Genomic DNA, 18,992 nt, shown 5'->3' with positions numbered 1-18,992 from the left:
AAAAATGTATGGAATTTTTTTAAATTCTTTTTATTATTAAAGAATTTTATGGAATTCTTTTTATTTTTATTTTTTTCGGTACAACGCCGAAAAAGGTCTAGCCATTTCTGGTTTTCTTTGACTTCTTTGAACAGTAGCTGGATAGTCAGTACTGCGTACTGGTTTAAATCTTCTAATATTACCATATTAGTCAACAAACGATGAAAGTCTTTGATATTTCTTTTGCATAAGACTGTATCAAAGTGGAATGTTCTTAGGCGTGACATCAGTCGACTAAATTAATAGAAACTTATTAAATCATGTTCATTATCACTTAGATTTGGTTAACTCGAAATATCAAGCACAAGTGCCCGTTCATCTCATAGCATCAATATTGAAACCCACTGTTATTGTAGCCATTCACGATTTTCCATCTTATGCTGTGTGTCGTGCATTATTTAGAAAAGACTAGCTCAAAACTCTAGGTCACTAGTTTTAAAGTACACATTTCACTGCACACGCAACTTAGCCACGGTCAGCTTACCTGGGGATGTTTATTGTTTAGCCATCATCACCGAGCTCAAACGATCAGAAGAGAAGGATAAACGGTTATCCTGCTGCTAAAGCGAACGATACCACATTAAAAAAACTAACTTCCTGACACGTGTTCGGAAGCATCCTAAAAACGCCTCAAGAGTCTGCCTTTCTTGCCTACCCAAAACAAACCTCGGGAACGTTTCGGATTTTCAGCAGCACTACCCTGCCCATCGCATCACACAGCAGCGTCAGTATTCTGGAAGTTTTCACGTTTACCTTCCGGCTCACGGGTCGTGTGGTTCGTGTTTGCCAACGGGAACTTTCTGCGTTTCGCGTTCTGGCAAAGGTGACAGTGCAGAAGTATCTTCGTATCGCAGCCAAACCACGTCAACACCTACTGCCTAAACACTAAACGGCGGCGTCGGTGCGTAAAATGCAACCGTTCTCGTACGGTGGTCGACGTTGCTAAAACGTGACGGTTCAGGCTTACCCGGAAGGCGTGAAGAATCAGGACGTTATCAGTGACGAACAACAACGAGCATACAGAAAAGATTTGCACACACCGAGGATTGGGAAGGCGAGCGAAAGTTGGTCGTAGGCTTTTGCAAGGGTGAACGGTTCACCCACTCGTTTGAAGCGCAAACACATAACTTTTCTTTGCGCAAACATGCTTGGGAATAAGGTATTCAGGCATGTGTGCACCGGAATGGGTTTGGGTGCATGAGTCAGCGCCCTTGTACAAAGATTGTGACGGATAACTTCAATTGCAAAATTACAGAAAATCTACTACGCGAAAGAGTTCAATTGAAAGAGAGAAACTAAAAGATACTGGTGCAGAAATAAGAGAAAGTTAATCATTTCCCAGAATGAGCTATTTTTTTGGGTTAAGGAAAAACATGATTGCAATTGAAGGAAAAAAGAATCCCTGCACGTTCCTTCTATCCTGCGAAATCACGGCGATATAGGCAGACGATGATCCTTGCTAGACCCCGGACTTTTGATATCAAATACAACACATTTCTAGAGCACAGAACATTCGAGCTCCATCAATAATACATATCTCATGCATTGGAAATATGGTCACGATCGATATGAGATGATGTGCGCCATGTTTGGATCGAAATAGATGGTGTGAAAAAGAAGCATTTGAAAATAGTCTATACCAGCTTCAATCAGAAGCTGGACACGAATTTGCCGGCTTTATTATTACTACACCGGTTCCCGCATGCACTACTATACATGAAACATGTGTATCGCATGGGATATCTCCGACTATTGATGAATTTTTGCAATAGTAATACACAACGGGAACTAGAATATCACGGATTTGATGAAACTTCTGGGCTTGTTATTTTTGGTCTAGGCTTGTTATTGTTGGCCTAGTATGACATTCAATAAAAGAAGTTCATTAATCAGTCCTGTTTACAGGCCCGGATGGGATTCTATACTAGTTCTGTCATGTGAAAATCGGTTTCTGGCCGTGTAAAAAGCTCGTTGCTTACTCTCAAAGAAACGAAAGAATCGACCTTTACAGTTCTTTACTTTCTATTCACCACTCTTGGTTCGATCAACAGTAGCCGTGGTCGAATGGTTTATCCAGCGAAAAGGAAACATGTTGAATGCGTTTGTTACGTTGTAACCGTGCCGACGAAATGCATGGCTATACCACATTATACCAGGTTGACATAAACAATCAGCTGTCAGCAATATTTACTTGCAAGAACCTTGAGCACCAAAATGACAGTAGCGCAGATCTCGAAAATCGAAAATAAAGGGCAATGATCGCGTCAAGCCGATGGCGCAACGGCCATCGCGGAAGAAAAGTGATATATAGCAAACGCGTAGGGTAAGCTCGCTCTCTTAGCTACAAACAGCCGTGAAAAGTACCGCGTTTTTTTTAAAACACACCCAATACTTTAGAAATATACGATTAGAATAAACGTAGTATATTTCAACCAAATATAAGTGTCGTTATTAAGAACGGTTAATCACGGTCGTCGAGGAGCCGACAAGTTGCGCTTGCAACATTTTTTTAAAAAAAACGCGTATAATTCGTGATTACGACGCGTTCGTATCCAGCCAACAGGCATCGTTAAAGTATCGCGAGTGCATAGTGAAGCTTGTGAATAGGATGTCCCGTACACCGATCCCGCATCAAGGAGAGCCTATTTGCGAAGGGCTGGAACCGCTTCCCCCCTCCGTAGACAATAGGCCAAGCAGCATCCGTGGATCCGGCAGAAACAGCACAGACCCATTGGCCAACTCTACAACCAGGCCTATGGAAGCTGGACGGCCATCCTCGAGAGCATCAAGCACGCGAAACGAGACCCTGAACGAGTTGGTGACGAGAGCTCGCGAAGCCAAACGCGAGTTGCGAGCAATCGAACGTGAAATAGCTGACGTTATGGTGGATTCAACGTCATCGATTGCTGTAAAGGAGAAAGAGATAAGCCAGTGGTTACACGATACTGATCGTATTGGAGAAGCAAATCCACATTATCCTGGGGTTCGTACTCAAGCACCCACTAACAGGACGATGCACCAGCAGAATTATGCTCTGCCGCCTTATACAACCGAGGCACCGCTCGGGCATCCGTCCGTAAGGATTCCCGCAGCGCGATCTACTACGATCGAGGAAGAGTTAAAAAGAATAGACAAGCAGTGTGAGGATCAGTTGCTTGAAGAAAGGTTGCGTGCAATTGAGCGATGTGAGCAACGACGAATGGCCGAAAAGAAACGATTGCTGGAAGACTCTGTACACGCTTCTACGAGCATTGCAAGGCAGCATGAAGAAACGTATAGAGCAGAGCCGTATAGACCATCCGTTAGTTTCGTTCCAGTGCAACCCGAACGAACGATGCATCGATCGATTCGCAACAACTCGACCATATTTCCGTCGTTTAACCAGAGTCAAATCTCCGCACGAAAGTGCACGAGTAAAGAGTTGCCAATATTCGGTGGCGACCCTAAAGAGTGGATGGCTTTCATATCATATTATGAGCACTCTACCGCGATATGTGGCTATACAAACGGTGAGAACATGTTGCGGTTACAAGCGTGCCTGAAAGGGAAGGCGCGTGAAGCAGTTGGAAGTTGCCTGTTGTATCCTGATAGCATTCCCGAAGCCATCGAGATCCTGAAAGAGTGTTATGGCCGTCCGGAAATAGTGGTGAACACTCTGATGGCCAACATAAGACGCATGCCGCCCCCGAAGGATGACAGTTTCGACGCGTTGGTGAACTATGGCGTAGCAGTGCGGAACTTCTGTGCATCGATAGCGGGTTCCGGTCTGCATAGCTACTTCGACGGAGGTCCGTTGCTGGAAGAACTCGTAGACAAGCTGCCGACTTACGTGAGGCTGAACTGGTATTACTACCAAAACGACTGCACGCATGTCACGCTGGCGACATTCAACGATTGGGTGAAGGAACTAGTCCGCGCAGCTAGCCGGGGAGTGAAACATACTAGCGGTCGTAGAGAGGTGAAACATGACGGTAACAATCGTCAGCACGACCGTAAGTACGCTCACCAAAATGTTCATTCCACAGGTTTGTCCGTAAAACCAGTATCGAAGTCACCGGTGGTTGAGGTTGACATCAAGCGGTGTGTTGCGTGTCAGGAGAAGTGTGTAAATTTATCCGACTGCGGTAAATTCCAGGCTATGAGTGTTAACGCTCGTTGGACCCTAATTAAGCGTGAGGGCCTTTGCAGAACGTGTCTTTGCAAGCACTCAAGTGCTTGTCCCGTTGATGCTTTGTGCGGTGTAAATGGATGCGAGCGTCGACATCATCGTTTGCTGCATTCTCCAGGTAGTAATAAGGTTCAACCCATTACCAGCCAAGAAGGAGGTCCTGTCACTACTAATTGCAACGTACACTCTGTTCCGCCCGGAGGTGTAATGCTGAAATACATTCCGGTTACGCTGTACGGCAACGGTACGCAGGTGGATACGATGGCGCTTCTGGATGATGGATCCTCGGCCACCTTCATGGAGCACGATCTATTGAAAGAGCTGGGTATTAGTGGCAAGCCTCGCCCCTTGTGCATTTCGTGGACCGGTAACCAGAGCAGGGTTGAGGACAAGTCTGTCGAGCTATCCGTAAGGATATCAGGTGTAGGCATACCAGGTATCTACAATATGCGTGCTGTACACACTGTGCGTACTCTCGGGTTGAGTAAGCAGTCATTAGCACCGTCCCAGCTGGCCGTCGAATACGATCATCTTAGAGGGTTACCCTTGCCATCGTATCACAATATTTCCGCTAGGATTCTGATTGGGGTTGATAACTGTTTCTTGAGCCAAATACTGAAGACCGTTGAAGGAAGACCGGACGAGCCGGCCGCTTCGAAAACTCGACTTGGTTGGGTGGTGTATGGTCCATATCAGCAGACATCGAAGGATGCGATAACGAAGCGCGTTAAATCCATGAACGTGCATATTTGCCCCTGCAGTGAAAATAGAGATAGTGAGATGGATCTGGCATTAAGGAAATACTTCTCTTTTGAGTCACTGGGAGTATACCATCCCGTTAAACAGCTTCGTTCAGGTGATGAAGAGCGTGCACTCAACATTCTTGCCTCCAAAGTTCGGTTGATAGATGGTCGGTATGAAGCTGGCCTCTTATGGAAGTACGAAACGATTAAGCTACCAGATAGCCGTGCTATGGCATTGAGACGTCATGACTGCCTGGAGAGGAAGCTGCGCCGTGACCCACACCTGGCTAAGGCAATGCACACCAAGATTATAGAATACGAAGAGCGAGGGTACATAAGAAAGCTTACCCCTACAGAGCGAAGTACCAAAGACCCAAACGATTGGTACTTGCCTATCTTTCCCGTCATCAACCCAAATAAGCCGGGAAAGGTTCGAGTTGTGTTTGATGCTGCTGCGAAGGTGAATGGACTGAGCTTGAATTCGGTTTTACTTACTGGACCGGACCAACTCGTTGGACTTCTGACTGTCCTCTACAAGTTCCGCGAGTATAAGATTGCCGTAACCGGTGACATTCGTGAAATGTTTTTTCAGGTCCGAATGAACGAACGCGACCAACGTAGCCAGATGTTTTTCTGGAACGATGGTAAGATCGGTAGCCCACCAGAACAGTACGTACTAAGTGTGATGACATTCGGAGCTGCATGTTCGCCAAGCACAGCACATTATGTGAAAAACATAAATGCCGACCGTTTTGTTAAAGAATACCCTCGAGCCGTCGAGTGTATCAAATACGAGCATTATGTGGATGACATGCTCGCCAGCGTAGAGACAGAGGAGGAAGCCATAAAACTAGCACGTGATGTCCGTTTCGTCCATTCACAGGGCGGGTTTGAGATCCGCAACTGGTTGTCTAATTCCACAAGGGTGAAGAGTGTGATGAACGGAAACGATTCCGCCGATATTGACATGCCCATCGAAATAGAAATGTCAACGGAAAAGGTGCTTGGTATGTGGTGGAACACGGAGACGGATGTGTTCACCTTTAAAATCTCTCCGCGATACCATCCACAACAATTACTCAACGGAAAGGCACCAACAAAGAGAGAAATATTGCGGATCCTAATGTCCATATACGATCCCATGGGATTAATCGGCCACCTTCTAATGTACCTGAAGATCCTGCTGCAGGAAGTTTGGCGCACTAAGATCACCTGGGATGGAGAAATCACAGGTACCCTTCTCGATAAGTGGCATGTTTGGTTATCTGTCTTACCTAACATACAGGCAGTGAGCATTCCTAGATGTTACCGACAAGCCACGACGGATAAATACGCGAGCGTAGAACTACATGTTTTTTGTGACGCCAGCGAAAACGGAATGGCTGCTATCGCCTATCTTAGGTTTGAAGGAAGTGGGTTGATAGAGTGCGCGCTGGTGGGTTCGAAAACAAAAGTCGCTCCTTTAACCTTTACATCTATACCACGACTGGAGCTACAGGCTGCAGTAATAGGAGCACGCTTGGCAAACACTATAAAAGCATCACATCGTCTACATTTTGCGCGAGAAGTATTCTGGACCGACTCCAAGACTGTCATATGCTGGATAAATGCAGACCACCGAAGATACAGTCAATTTGTTGCGGTACGAGTAAGCGAGATCGTAGAAACCACCAAAGCTACTGATTGGAACTGGATATCCACCAAAACAAATGTAGCCGATGAGGGTACGAAATGGCAGAAACTACCAGACCTCAGCCCAAGTAGTAGATGGTTCCGTGGACCTGACTTCCTATGGAACCCATCCAGAGAGTGGCCGGACACGAAGATAGAGCCAAGTGAAACGGACGAAGAAGTGCGTCGCCATCTACTACACCACGCACTTAATGCACCGAATATAGATTTCACTCGTTTTTCTAAGTGGAAGAGGTTACAAAGAACGGTTGCATATATTTACCGATTTATACGCAACTCCCGCACAGGAAATTTTAAAGAGGCCAGGCAATCGGGAGCACTAACACAAGTGGAGTTGGAATGCGCAGAGTATGCAATCTACCGACAAATCCAAAAGGATGAATATGCAGATGATATTCGATCGTTGAGCGATAGTGAGCTGCAAAAACATCCGTGGCGGCAACCACTTAAAAAATCGAGCCCGTTGTACAAGCTGAGCCCTGTAATCGACAAACAAGGAGTCCTCCGTATGATGGGAAGGATCGACAAGTGCGTGTGGGTAGGCGATGACGCAAAAAGACCCATTATCATCCCCAATCACCACTACGTGACCGATCTGTTGATCAGCTGGTACCACGAAAGGTATCGACACGCGAACCACCAAACTGCGATGAACGAGATAAGGCTGAAGTATTATCTCTCACGACTAAAATTTACTTACAGCCGAGTAAGACGCAGCTGCCAGTACTGCAAGGTGCGTCATGCGGTCCCACAGAATCCTGCGATGGGAAACCTCCCGTATCAACGACTGGCTGCCTATCAGCGACCCTTCTCATACACCGGAATCGACTATTTCGGACCAATGATAGTCGCAGTGGGCAGGAGAACCGAAAAACGGTGGGGAGTGATGTTCACCTGCCTTACCACCAGAGGCATTCACATTGAGGTTGCGAGCAGTCTATCTACTGACTCGTGTATATTTGCGATCCGCAATTTTATAGCCAGGAAAGGAACGCCTCTGGAGTTCGTGAGCGATCGGGGCACTAACTTTGTGGGCGCATCACGTGAGCTTAAGGAAGCGTCTGCGCTAGTAGATACTGATCGGCTAATGGCGGAATTTGTGCAACCAGGAACGAAATGGGTGTTTAACCCTCCGGCATCACCCCATTTTGGTGGGTCATGGGAAAGACTTATACAATCGGTAAAGAAGACGCTTTCCTCCTTCGATCTTCCCCATCATCCCGTCGACGAGTTACTACGCGCTAGGTTGAGTGAAGTGGAATTGATAGTGAATTCGCGACCATTGACAGACGTTCCGGTTGAAGACGAAACTGATCCACCACTAACGCCAAACCACTTCATTCTAGGTAGCTCAAATGGGAGCAAGCCACCGCTACCATTCGACGATTCCATTCCGTCCATACGTAGGTCCTGGAAGGCAGCACAACAATTCGCAGATATATTCTGGAAAAGATGGGTGAACGAATACCTACCGACGCTGACTAGACGGACCAAGTGGTACCAACCGACGAAGCCGCTGGAAGAGGGTGATCTGGTGTTGATTGCTGATGGAAACAACCCAAGAAACTGCTGGCCTAGGGGACGGATCGTGAAGGTGTGTCGTACGACAGACAATCAGGTGCGGCGCGTGACGGTGCAAACGAAAAGCGGATTGTTAGAGCGACCAGCTGTTAACATTGCGTTATTAGATGTCGGCACAACGGAGGCAGGCCACTAAAGCGGCATACCGGTGGGGAGAATGTTACGTTGTAACCGTGCCGACGAAATGCATGGCTATACCACATTATACCAGGTTGACATAAACAATCAGCTGTCAGCAATATTTACTTGCAAGAACCTTGAGCACCAAAATGACAGTAGCGCAGATCTCGAAAATCGAAAATAAAGGGCAATGATCGCGTCAAGCCGATGGCGCAACGGCCATCGCGGAAGAAAAGTGATATATAGCAAACGCGTAGGGTAAGCTCGCTCTCTTAGCTACAAACAGCCGTGAAAAGTACCGCGTTTTTTTTAAAACACACCCAATACTTTAGAAATATACGATTAGAATAAACGTAGTATATTTCAACCAAATATAAGTGTCGTTATTAAGAACGGTTAATCACGGTCGTCGAGGAGCCGACAAGTTGCGCTTGCAACAGCGTTATTTCCGACACACCGAATTTCAAATTACCTCTTGATATCCTACCTAAGAGTTGAATAGATTAAAGTTAGTGAAGTTTAAGGATTGCAATAATGGTGTGATTTGTGATACAATTTATTCAAATGTCTCTTAGAAATTATTTAGCATTTGTTTTCTAACTTATGAAAATGGTTGGTTCTTATTTTTAGGTTTCATAATTTTCATGGATGTGAGTAAATGTAATGTTTTGAATTTCTATAATTTACTGTATTTACTAGAAGAAGCAAAAAAGAGATGATGGAAAAACACACCAATTTTCAAATCGCAAAAGATCGATAAATCATTTCCATACAAAAATGCTCAAAATGAACGGAAGAGAAGTGTACAATGCGGGCCTTTTCATCCATGCCACAGGTAACCATGTCCCGTTACTATTGTAGATTTGTTTCCCAATATCGGCGATAGCAATCCACTCACTTCCACAGAAGGCTGCAAAACGCGTGTAAGAGTAGTTTTTTTGTTTTATTTTTTTGTCATTGAGGCTAAAAACAAAGGACAACACTGTTATCCATTGTGAGCACGGTCAGTGCATTGAGTATTTTTGCTACTTTTTGCTAGTGCCATGCACTTTAATTTGTGCAATCAGAACCAGTCAATGGTAAATGGATGCCAATCTCGGTCACCCGTCCGGTTGTCCGTGGGTCACTTTTTAGAAGCTTTTATTTTTTGCTGGTACGCGTGACATGGTGTGTTAGCCCCATGCCCCGTACCGATTGTACCGAGTGGTAGCTTTTATCTGGCAAAGATTGCACTTAGTTTTGTGGATTGCTGACGTTTCCTGTTTTAGCTTGCCCTGTTTTTGTGGCCAGTCAGAAAGCTTTGTTCCTGAGCATAGCTTTTGGAGCAGCAGGAAAGAGAAAGACATAATGAAATAGTGTTATACACGGGAATTCTATCAATTATTCAGTATAGCCGAATGAACGATATGCAAAACTATAATTGGAACGTTTATGGAGTAAACGTGAATTTTATTGCACGAATTTTGGACAGTTTAAGAATTGACATATCGCCAAGGTGGTTAATGGATTCTGAAAATTGTCTGTAGTCGGATAGGTATTTTCAACGAAAAAAAAAAGAATTTTATTGCGCTTCTGCTACAGTTTTTGGTCGTGGTTGTGTTTGGTTGTGTGTTCTGCAAATGATTGTAACAAGCTGTTTTTAAAATTTATTATTATAAGACTATTATAGAATAGGCAATTAATAACTATTTTCAATGCAATTAATAAACTGTTCTACTTAATTGAGCGGTTTTCTGGTAAAAAAGATCGCAAATTTGACCCAGTACACCCGAGATATGATGTCTTTTCACTGTTCGGAGAAGAAAATTTCTCCAAATTGATGTGAATAGAGCTTTAGATTAAGACTACAATATGTTTCTGTAATACTGTAATTTAATTATGCCAGGAGGTTCCTTGCGAATAAAAAAATGTCGCAAATAAGTTTTAAATTAGATTTTTGAACGTGTAAACGTCCTAGATGTAAAAGCTAGAAAAATTTCTCATCGTGTTGACAGTCAGATAAAAAACAAGCTAACAACTTCACTAAAACCCAAAACCCTTTTCCAAAACCAATCCATGCATAAGAAATCCCATTAGCTCAAAATGGTCAAAGGTCGGGGAAGTTTTCGCGTATTTGGTCGATGACTGTTACATTTAGAAGATTATTTCCATTTCCGTTCCATTCTGTTCGCATGGTTGACTCCTGGGTGGCCCTCCACCGATACTGTCGGCTTTTCTCGTCTAAGAGCATTAGAAGCATATGGATGCAAGGGATGCTGTTACTATAAATCCCAACTACCCACAACAACGGAGGCATGGAAATCCGGAAGCGAACTGCTGGAAGTGGGTCGCCACAAAGGGGCAAAATATGTTCTAGTGGGGCTTACGTAGTGAACAAAAAAAAGAATAGGGTTGGCAGGAGCAGAAGAAAGTGACTGAGGCAAAATCGACCTTTGACCGCCAATGTCGGATCGAAGCTGCTGAAAGTCGTACCTTTAGGCTTGTTGTTGTCGTTTTTTCACCCCCTTTCGGACAGAAGTGAACGTAAAGTGTCTGACCAAAGAACATACGCTTCAAACGAAACCACTTCGGTCTTATGCACGTTCGGTTCCTAGCTCGAGCGCCACTTTCTCTTTTATGGGTGTCAAATTGAATTTTATTGCTTTACATGACATTTAACATTTTCTACCACTTAGTTGCCGCACCGAAACATACGACATACGGTGCTGAGCGGCTTAGGCAAGCCCCAAGCACCATCACCAGGCGAGACGGCGTAGACGGTGTCAGTACCGACGGTGACAGTAAACAAACGGCGTCTGAAGGAGCCTAAACCCGGTTGGAAGTAACGGCCGCAAGGGTTTTGGTTTCATTACGAAGGTTAAGTCGACGAGGAAACATTTGTACGGCATTGTAATAATGTAGGCTTTTTTCGTTTCTTCTTGGTTAGATTCCGACCAGCAAAAAAAAAAAACGACGCCTGTTCAGGAAAATCGAACAATGATATAATCCAATTTCTGTTCACATTCTGGCGCTATAACAAAGGGATTTTGGTTCGTTTGGCGTTTTGTTTTATGTGGGCTATGAGGGAAGGATAGAGTGTGCATAACAGCTGTTAAGACTGTTGTAATTTGTTATTATTAGTATTCTCATTTGAGTCCAGCATGAATCATATTGCAAATCTAACATTTTAAAGACATTTTTATCTAGCTTCGTCCCAAAGCTATAAAATCAACTGATTGACGCCGTAATGGTTTACAGGGTATTTTGTAAAGTAAATCAAACAGTGAACATTGAAACAAATGTAAATACTTACGGTTAATCGGCCACTATACTTCAAAGGGAAAATGGCAATGTTTGTTAAATTATACTCATCGCCATTGTAGTAAGGTAATGCAAACCACATAGCTCCCAAGGGAGAAAAATCGATCCTCCATCTTGTCCAAGTCATGTTTGATCTTGTCGATGAGAGACCGCTTAAGTGGATGGATGGATACCGGGGCTAACATCAAATCTGTTTAACACCGTTATTGATACGAAACAAGCGATCAAAAGCGAGCCATCGGATCCCGGAGGTAACCGTCTTCCGTTGTTCATTGCCTGCCATCTAGCCATAGTACTTTTATGAATAGCCAAAGAAGGGAAAAGTGGATGTAATTGTATCAGAAGAGCAGGAACAAACGAATTTTGCGCTGATCATCCATTCGGTTCCCTCACAGCTACCGGGGGCTTTTGCTTGTCTGTCTCTAGAACAGTAAAACACCGACACGGAAAACGGCAAAATCAGGTATCAACCCACCGACAGCATAAAGGAGGATACAAAGCGGTCAGGTCGATTGTTTGCCCACTACTTAGACGACAGTGATATTTACCAGCACATGGAATCCGGCCGTCCCTGGAGCCAAAGGAGCTACCGTGCACGGCTTTCATAATGTCGCGTGTGTGAAGATGCACCTGACGCCCCAGAACGAGGAACACGGCAAGAAGTTCAGTTTCTACCACTGCTCGCAACACAGCATGACAATGTTTTCCACGAAAACACGCCTTCTCTTATCGTGCGAGCAGGAACGCTTTGTTCCGGCCGCTTCCATGTACGTGTCCGCCGTTCGCAAGCAAGTGAAAACCCACCCCTCCCGGCAAGCGTTGCATAATGGGGGATGCACCGGAGCAAAATTTGATCAGCGTGGATGCGATTACGATGCTGCTTCCAAACCGCACGGAGCAGCGCTCGTTTGGTTTTGGGTAGTGAGAAACGTGAGGAACAGTGACGGTACCCAGTAGAGATGTACGCCATTGCTCCCTTTTGCAATCCAGCCGGTTGGGTGACGTTTCCTGCGGGGTTTTGTATGCCCATGTAGCGTGTTTTCCCTCCACGAGGTCAATCCCTTCGTAGCCTTCCCCTTGCCGTATGTTTTGGATTGTTCTGAAGAAGAGATTAAGGCATGCATCGAATGCCACACATGCGGTAATGTGATCCACAGTACGATCATGTTCTGTGGGCTACGATGAAAACCATTATATTTCGACGGCAATTCGACAGGCCATTGAAATTACTTACGTCTTTCGGGCTGGTGTGCTGTAACGGCTCGTACTGGAAAACAACGACAAGTATGCATTGTTTGTCATGACGGCTCTTATACGGAAGAAGATAGAGTTGTTGTAGTGAACCAGTTCAAATCATCCAACTGTGTTTGAGTTAAGACGTCGAGGTTGAGAAAGATGTCCGTTACTGAGTTGCAAGGACAGTGTTGGTGAAAAAACGAAGTGTTCTTCAAATCGAAAAAAAAATCGAAAAGCATCCAAAATAAAATTAAAATAGGTTTCTTACAGATAGATTTATAAAGTACAAAAATAAATATAATAAAAAGATGCGTTTTTTTTTATCTTGCTGTCCCAGAGAGATTAGTTGTACTGATGGATCTAATGGTTAGTATTCTAATATTTTTCCGTATTAACAATTCCCATAATTTTTACAAAAACCTTTAACGACACACATCGTAGAACCGGGCTGCTGTAGAACACTTGAATGGCACATAAATTATTTTTTATTGGAATCTTCAATTTGAAGTAAAAAAATCAATCTCCCATTATGGAGCGGTTAAAAATGCTATCATTAAATAAATCTTGTGCCGTACGATCACTGCTTCACATTTAACCGTACATTGATCATTCGGGAAGTGAACGTACTTGCAGTTAAAAATTCCCCAGTGAAATCGTCACCGGGATCGTTCCGTCCGGTTGGTCCGGCTGGCAGCAATACTTCCCTCGACGGAATGAGCATAAAATCGTTTTTAAATCGTCCATTTCACTGCACTCCGTTGCCGTACCGTTGGGAAAACCTAATCTTTTCAATGTCGCCCCAAAATACGGGTGCTTCATCCATTCGTACCATTCGCTTCACCTGATGCTTACCGACAACCAGGCGTCTCCATTCCCAGAGGAATACCGCGAAGCAAAGCAAGGCAACAGCGAAAAACATTAAACGCTACACAAAAGCTTGGCACCATGTTACTGAACGAAACGAGCCAAGGATCAACCACCTTTGCTTGGGAAATAAATTCTTTACGACCAGCCCCCGTAACCAGTGTCCGCGTCGATTGCTTGTTGGCAGTCTGTTTAACACCAACACGTGCATGGGTGGTTCTGTTGTTATTGCTGTTACTGCTTCGTGGATCCTCAATTTTTCCAATAAACCTACCAAAACGGTACGATTTTTATGTACGATTTCTGTCCCAGCGCGTTTGCTTCGACATGGAAACTTTACCAGTTTTATCACCGTGCGTCGGCCATTTTTATTGCCGGTCGAACCATTCGGGTAAGATCAAAACAACAAAATGACACTTAATGGGCGTCGGTGCGCCGTTGCGACGCTGCTATTTCCTAAGGATTCCTCTTGTTTTTTTTTTTTCGTTTCGACTCACACACACGCACCGGAACAGCGCGGCCATTTTGATGGTTGAACAAGTGTGCAAAAACGAAACAAAGGAATAAAACAACACAATAACACAGAAATGATATGTTCAACAGTACAAATCCCATAATCTTCTCACCGTCCTTCGTCAATAAAGAAACGAGTCCAATAATTGTACGACAAAGGACAGAAAACGAGTGCCGGTGTGAAAATAGCGTTTCAATGAACGATCCTCCGGCACCGATTACGAGTTGCGTGGGGTCTTTCGGTTGGTCGTAAATAATACTGAACCGATATCGAAAGAAGGTGTCCGGAATGTGCCGATGGTGAGAAATGCTTTCTTTTTTGTATTATGAAAGCCTCTTACCACGTATCGCATTGAAAATAAAACACTTCAAATAAAAGAAGAACTTTGACAGTTGTTTTTTGCTTCTTTTAAACATAAACCGCTCCGCCCGATCGAGCGCACGTAACCGTTCTTGTACCAAAAGGATACACAAAACGTTAACGATCTCTGGTTTTTCTCATTTTCCTGCTTTCGCTTAGTTTACTTGCCATGGTCGAAAATATTTGCACATACCATCGACCACCGCCACATATCGGGGGTACTATTTTGCTTCAAAAATTGTCCCCAGTGCGGTCCTCAAGCGTTCGGGACAGGAAGGATGTTGCCACATGTTTGTGATTGTGTAGCAATGGTGTAGAGAGCGAGAAAAAGGTGCACAAGAAGATGGAAATAAATAAATAAACGAAGAAATTTTCATACCATTTGTGGTCGTTGCACGTTGCTAGATCGATCATGTCGTTTGCCGTCCGACACACTTCACAGCCGAAGGAAGCTCCACTGTCGACCATGGACCATCGGCATGGCCTGCCGATGTGCCGATGTGTATTTGATGGCAATCGAAAAAGTTATAAAAATCGTTTCCAACCGTACGTAAAGCAGTTGAAAAGCAGTGTTTGTGTTAGTATGTCAAAACAGTTTAGGCGACTTTCGGCATTCGACGGTGGAACGCAATATATGTGACATCTGTCATTGAGATGTCTCCCCGGAGACACCCGTGGCGCGTGGAGTGTGGCAGACGAAGGTTGACACAAACCTTTCGGAAGGTTGCGGTCCGACTTCCTGCGTACCATCACTATCCTTACGAACGGTAGCGAACGGTCATGCGGCTCGAAAGGGATTGCCGGCATGGGCATTCAGTTGTGCACGGAACCAGCTCGGAGAAACCGGCTCTCCGCGGGTGTGTATCATAAATTTTCAATCAAACATAAGTGGAAATGATGAATGATGTTGCTTCCGTGCCACCCGGCTGTGCTGAAATGCTAGCACCGGCACGTCTGGGCAAAATGGCACGAAGGGATGGACTGTTGTACCACCCATTCAACTGTACCAACGCATGATCAGATCACGGGCGTTCGGTTCGGCAAGCATCTCCAGCCACCTAGGCAGCAAACGCTGAACACTTTACTTGTCAAACAGCATTTTCGGTCAAATATTTCAAATTCAGTCAGGCGCGTTTCGGCGCGTGAAATTTTGCATCCATCGCCATCGGTTTGTGGGCCGATTGTTGACGGCAAACAAACATCAACCGGTGCGCGATCACTATCGACCGGGTCACCCGGGTAACGACGACTGCGAGTAATAAATCGAAAGTCATCAGTATTTCACTATCAAAAATTCAACACAACCACCCTCGCGGGAAGGGGGCAGTGATTTATAATTTGTCATCACCGGGGCCAACCCGATGACGCCGGTGATGGCATGTTAATGGGAACCCGCAAGGGTTCATTCGGTGGTGAATAGCGCGTTGATTATGAGTCGCCGTTTCGGGGGTCTGTTTTGTGAGACGAAAAGAGCAACTGCTGTTGACATCGCTCACGTTACCAACGCCTTACTGGCAGGGACAGCCACTATTGATAGTGGACGAGACGGAGAGTGTGCTGAAAGATTTTACGACACGATAATTAATCATTTAAAGATCTGACACTGACAGTCGGATTGATCGTGATAAGGGAAACTTTGGAAGGAAAATGTCTCGGTAGTTCAGAAAACAGTAAAGTTCGAGTACATCTTCTGGCGTAAGATTGAAGCGTGGTATATATTAGTATCATAAAGATCTGCCGAAAGCTTCCAGGATGGTAATTTGTTTCAAGCTTCTTATAAGTTTAGAGTGTAAACCAAGCAACCGATCAAAATATTTGAAAGTTTTGGAGCAAATCAAGTAGGTAAAAGTATCGCAACTTGTATGTATTCAATCCTTACTCACAAGGGTTCCCGTTTTACGGATCCTTTGGAGCGTCCGTAACGTATTTCCATTATGTCAATTTACCTTACGGGAAAATTGTAACAAATTAGCAATTCATTAGCTACACGATCCGTACGTGCTTTGACTGTCGGAATGGCTTCGATGCGCTTGCTCATGGATACACGTAAAAAAAAGCTCATTGTTAGTGCTCTGGTAATGCAGTTACCAGCATGGTAAGTCAGTGCACAGCGAAACGATTCTTCGGGAGTTGAAAACATAAAAGACTAGAAACACCATTGAATGCAATGACAGGTGAATGTCTCGTATCAAAGGAGATTATCGAACAAAGAAAACTACTGCACCAATGTAACTATCATTTGATTGTGTGGGTTTATTGCTTTAGGGGGTTGGGAGCTTTTTTATGATGAATCTTTTTATTTAAGCTACTTAGTAAGCATAAACTATTTGTGAGGTGTTTTTTGGTAAACTTTTCAGATATTTGAATTATGGTCGGTTCTGGTTGAAAAATATTGTTTTGTATTAAAAAAAAATATTAAAATGCATTTAGAAGTTTAAGGACGAGACTTGATAATTTCGAACACAATTTGTGTGAGCTGTTTAGCCTGCTTTCAAAAGTAGCTGTAAGTTAAACTGCTTTACGGTATTTATTCCTCTGTTCCGTACCGTCTTTATTCGGGTAAAGTTAGAATTGTATCGATTTAAGTGCTGTGAACGCAGTTTCTATTCTTTTGTGTGGTAAGCTTCCTACGAATCGAGCCACTTAAACTTCCCCTAAAGTATTTCTTTTGACTGTGTGCGTTGTAACAGCACGGAAGGTTTCTTCAGGTATAATGATTTCCGCTGCCAATCGGATGGAATCTCACGTAAATTCACTCCAGCACTGTCGACGGTACAATCACTTTCGGAATGTTTTGTTACATGGTTGCATCAGACAACGGTGTACAAAACACGAAATATATGCACTATACCAACTCTTCTAAAGCACTTGTCAAAGCGGATGCCCAACTGCAGGCAGAGCGAACGTTAAATTTAATTTCGTTTCCTTCATATTTCTTCTTTTCAAACCATTCTTTGCTGCAAAAACGAAGTTTGCATTATTTTGCCCAGCTTCACTCGCCATCTCACCACGAGTTTTTCTTTTTTTTTTTTCTCTCCTGCTAATCATTTCAGCGCCACTGCATCATTCCGAAGCTGTACAGGGTACGGTCGGCCAGCTGGAGTGCAACATCACGTCGCCAATTACCGGTGACCGGGCGATACTGGTGATCTGGTACAAGGGTGCCCAAACGATTCCTTTCTACACGTAAGTACCGAGCCGCCATTTCACGCCATGTTTTGGTGCGCTTTTCCGTTGCCACGCGGGCTTCACGTTTTCCCGTACATGTTGTCAGGACGGCGAACGATAAATCGTTTACAACGCTTGCCGTTTGCTAGTCACGTTACTGTCTTAATTAAGGTGACAAAAGTGCTTCTTATTAGAGGTGAAGTGTGGTTTCTGGGAAAGCGTGCTGGAAATTTAATTCTTACTGTAACAGTTGCTTATGGTTGTGAAACGCCTACACCGTAACTGTACTCCTGGCTAAATATGTCAGAAAGTGGTCAGGATATCGTTTTTTTTATTTCATTATGGATTTCTTAACAATATTTTTGAACAACGGTTTGAAAAGATAAAATTTAGCTCTCAGCTTTATTTTTCTTAAGTTTTGCTTTTGATTGCACATAATTATGTAGACCACATTAGGCTTGATGAGTTTTTTACAACCAAAAATGGATAATTAATAAATATGCTTTGAAAAAGTGATGTAAAACTTATAATGTGTAATAAGAATTGCATGAGAATTAGAATATAGAAAAGGGAATAAGTGATTATACTACATGGAAAAGGTATTAAACGGTATAAAATGTCTTTAATATAAAAAAATGTAACTTGTAAATGTAAAAATCATACAAATTTGCTGAATTTTTTCTCAACTATTTCTTGAATTAATTTAAAAAATATAATAGCGTTCGTTTTTGCACTTCCATCTGCGATTTGTACTTTAATTTTATATTGAAGATAGCACGACCGGACTGAATATCATGTGTGTATTCGTTTGAAGCAAAATGCTTTTTCTTGATCCGCGTCTAATTGTGTCCTGCCACCAAGTACCATGCGCCTCCATTTAATGCACGAGATGCACAATGGATCCGTATGAATGCAGTTGAATCCGCATTTTGATGTGCGGAAAAGTTCTCGCACTTGTAAAAATGATCATTTTCCTGATGAATTGTCTTTTTCCTCAACAAACAGTACAATGCAGCAATACGGTCGGGATGGTGCGTGCTCTTACAAGGGCTTTAGGTACCGGTAAACAGCACACAGTGTTGCGATGATTACATCGCAAATGCGTTTTTTTTCACTAGCTCTATTTCCCTTGTTCTGTGGCAAGCATACAAGAACATAATGTCCTCAAGCTGTGCTATCGCCCTCGAATCACATCGCTTCGTTGTTG

At 43.8% G+C, this 18,992-nt stretch overlaps 1 protein-coding gene across 1 annotated transcript in view; it reads left to right on the top strand.

Annotated features, from left to right (window-relative positions):
- LOC128718128 (nephrin) overlaps positions 1-18,992 on the top strand; it is a 142,977-nt gene that overhangs the window by 68,704 nt on the left and 55,281 nt on the right. Inside the window, exon 2 of the mRNA XM_053811801.1 lies at positions 17,671-17,803. Within this exon, the coding sequence (XP_053667776.1) occupies positions 17,671-17,803 (133 nt within the window). The remainder of the gene's footprint in view (positions 1-17,670; positions 17,804-18,992) is intronic.

The sequence above is a fragment of the Anopheles marshallii genome, chromosome 2 (genome assembly GCF_943734725.1).
Source record: "Anopheles marshallii chromosome 2, idAnoMarsDA_429_01, whole genome shotgun sequence".
In the NCBI taxonomy this organism is placed as follows: Eukaryota; Metazoa; Arthropoda; class Insecta; order Diptera; family Culicidae; genus Anopheles; species Anopheles marshallii.
Note: the sequence above shows the minus strand (reverse complement) of the source record. Positions and strands in the feature narration are given on the sequence as shown.